General features: G+C 34.1%; 1 protein-coding gene across 1 annotated transcript; it reads right to left on the reverse strand.

Annotated features, from left to right (window-relative positions):
• Nucleotides 1-1,245: 1,245 nt before the first annotated feature.
• On the reverse strand, nt 1,246-2,283 carry LOC103420697 (myb-related protein 308-like). Its single transcript, NM_001328837.1, is given in 2 exon segments — nt 1,246-2,000; nt 2,151-2,283. Coding segments are annotated over 2 exon segments (888 nt in total).
• Between the last annotated feature and the right edge of the window lie 1,161 nt (nt 2,284-3,444).

Consider the following 3,444-nt stretch of genomic DNA (forward strand, 5'->3'; position numbering starts at 1 on the left):
TGTCTCATAAAATTGTCAATTTCGTCTCATTTAATCTCATTTCATCCTATTTTCGTCCATTCCGTAAAAAAAAAAACTAAATTAAAGGGTAGTATGGACATTTTATTTTTGAGACAACTCTTGCCTCCAACTTGCCTGCTAAAACAATCCTAATTCCATTTTCGATAACTTTAATTCAAAGCCCAGTCTGTCTCTCTTGTGGATTGGTGTGAAGTTGTAGCTACATACGATGGTAAAAGCAGAAATGGGTTGCATGTGTTTCAAAGCAAATAATGAGTTGTGTTTCAAAATCTGATTCAAGCCACCCATTGAATCCAATGGTTGCAACTACAGCTCCGTATCAATATGCAAGAGAGACAGACATGAGTTTGAATTAGAGTTATCAAAATAAAATTGGGACTGTTTTAGCAGCCAAGTTGGAGACAAAGAGTTGTTTCAAAAATAAAATGTCCATGATACTTTTTAATTTAACATTTACTTGACGGAATAGACGAAAATGAGGTGAACGGAGATTAAATGAGACGAAATTGACAGTTATATGGGGCATAGTGAGACAAAGCTAGTACCACGGAGTAAAGTGAGACTAAATAGCAATTATAGGGGCAAATCAATTAATAAGCCTATTAGGAATGCAAAGTTATTTCTCCTTATAAGTTAAAAGAAAAATAAATTAATCGTAATAATAATTCGACACAACTCGACTTATTATTTTCCCCACGGAGTCTGCGCGTAAAATGAAGGAGAACTGAAGACATACAAATTATAAAGTAGAGATGTAACCAAGAGTAAAAAAACCTTGGACTCAATTGTTAGTAGCTAATTTACTTTAACCCCCAAGTCACCATCATACAAAATAAGTTGGTTCTATCTACACACTCATTTTTACTTTTTACATACTCTTTGTTAATTTTGTCATCTTCTTTAATTCATTCGATTAAAAGACTGAAATTGAAACTGATGTGTGGATAGTACCATCATAAAATATTCACAAATAATTTTTTTTTTCTGATACACAAATATTATTAATTAACAAATATAATAAAGATTAAAGAGGTCCACTATTACACAGAGATGGCTACAAACTAGACGGTAAGCACGTGAAAACCTAAAATTCAAACCCTAGCACGTGAAAGCCTAAAATTCAAACCCTAGCACGTGAAAGCCTAAAATTCAAACCCTATTATTAGACACTTGCGCGGGACGACCATACTAATTTATCTATCTTATACTATTTTTTTTTTTTTTTCAGATTAACAGTGACTCGGCAAATGACTCTAATTCAAGTTGATTTTGATGATCATGATGATGGTCTATCTTCAGAAGCGCCTGTAGATATTCTTCATATAGATTTTCAAGCGTATGATCATCACCGCCATCAGCTGAAGAATTAATAGGATCATGATCTTGATCTTCATCACCAACACAAAACACAAGCCCACCATTATTACACCAAGTATTAACACCAAAACCTCCTCCTCCTCCTCCTCTCCCCCCCCCTCCGTTTAAGTCTTGGCTTGAAGACCCAGTAGTAACTGTAGTACTACTAGTAAAACTGTCATTTCTTGGTAGGGATAAAAAGGAAGTAAACCTAGTAGGTTTTGGGAGATGAACCTTAGGCTTTTGTGGCTCCACATGTTGGGCAGTTTTATTGTTCTTGTCTTTCGTCATCACCATCTCCTTCTTATTGTTGTTGCTCTTGCTTCTTTGGTTCTTTCTCCTTTTATTTTCCCTGGCTATCGGCTCAGATAATTTTTTGTGGGTGTTTGGGTCGGTGCCTTCGTTTCTGAGTCTTTTGCTAAGATGGGTGTTCCAGTAGTTCTTGATCTCATTATCGGTTCGACCCGGAAGCCTACCGGCGATGAGAGACCAACGGTTGCCAAGAAGTGAATGTAGTCTGATAATTAGGTCATCTTCATCGGGGGTTATGTTGCCTCTCTTTATGTCTGGTCTTAGATAGTTCATCCACCTTAGCCTGCAACTCTTCCCACACCTGAGGAGGCCTATTTTGACCCAAAAAAATGTAGGATAAAAAAAATTGTACCAACAAATGAAAAAACAAATTACAGAACAATGAGGACCATGAATAATTCATGATACGTAAGAAATTATATAACAATGTGGAAAATGAGCAATAACATAATTATGTATACCAGCTTTTTTTGGCAAGGATCTCCAATGGCCTTCACCATGAGCTTCAATATACTTGGTGAGTAATGTGTCTTCTCTAGGAGTCCATGGACCTCTATGCAAACCAACCTTGGAACAACAAGGAGCCCTTCCCATGATTCACTCTATCTAACTAGATCTCTTTTTTCTCAAGAATATGAATATTTAGAACTAGTGTGGGCATAAGAGGGAAAGCACCGGAAACAAGAGGACTCTGATGCTCTGTAGAGCACAAAGGATTCTTACACCTTGTACCCCTTTTTATTTGTTGGGCGTGCTTACGTGTGTTAAGAAGGAATAAATAAAGACTTTTAAAGAAAAAATGATAATTTTATAAGTATTATTTTCATATAGGAAAAATGTACATCTCTTATTAATTATCTGCCGATCAACATATATTTACACACACACATATATATATATATATACACACACTCAACGTCTTTATATTACTAGACTGCAATATATTTATATAAATATACACGCAAGGTCTTTATATTACTAGACTACAAATATGAATCATTGATCAAATTATTCTTGTATGAACGCGTAGTCTGGATTATAATTAATCTTCAATCACAAATTTTTATTTGACGATATAAGTCCAATTTGATCATTACTCTAACATCATGTATATAATGATGAAAGTTATCTAATATATGGATCCAACTTGTTGCCAACACACATCAAATGTTGAGGTGCATGAAAGTTAATAAACATTTTAGTCCAATGTGATCAAATGGTTTAAAATATGTTCTTATTAAAACATTTATTTATGAACGTTCTATAAAAACAAGAAACGATTACTTTATTTTTTAATATAAAATATGTGTGCTAATTAATACAACATAACAAGCCAATAATTGTTTTTGAGATGCTTACATGAATTTTGCCAATTTACGTTTGTGCACGTAACTCAACGGTCCTTCTTGCTATCTGCCCTTCTCGTGCATGCAGCTTGAATGCATGCTGCATTTTTCCATAAAGGACCACATCACTAGTACGATTGTGTTCGATTTTAAAATTGCTACCATATAATTACCGCATAGGAACCCATATGTTTTATCTCCTGGTACTCCAGCTAGCTTGCAATACTGCCTCTTGACTTGGTTAGAGTGTCAAATGAAAGCTATAACTATAGTTTAAACACACATTAATTAAACTATACATCATGAAAATTTTCAGTACTATATTTATATGTTTCGTTTGATTTCTTACTGTTATATTTTATCTCTACTTATAACAAACAAACAAAACTAAGAAATTAAATCTCCTTTT

Source organism: Malus domestica, chromosome 07 (genome assembly GCF_042453785.1).
Source record: "Malus domestica chromosome 07, GDT2T_hap1".
NCBI classification, from domain to species: domain Eukaryota; kingdom Viridiplantae; phylum Streptophyta; class Magnoliopsida; order Rosales; family Rosaceae; genus Malus; species Malus domestica.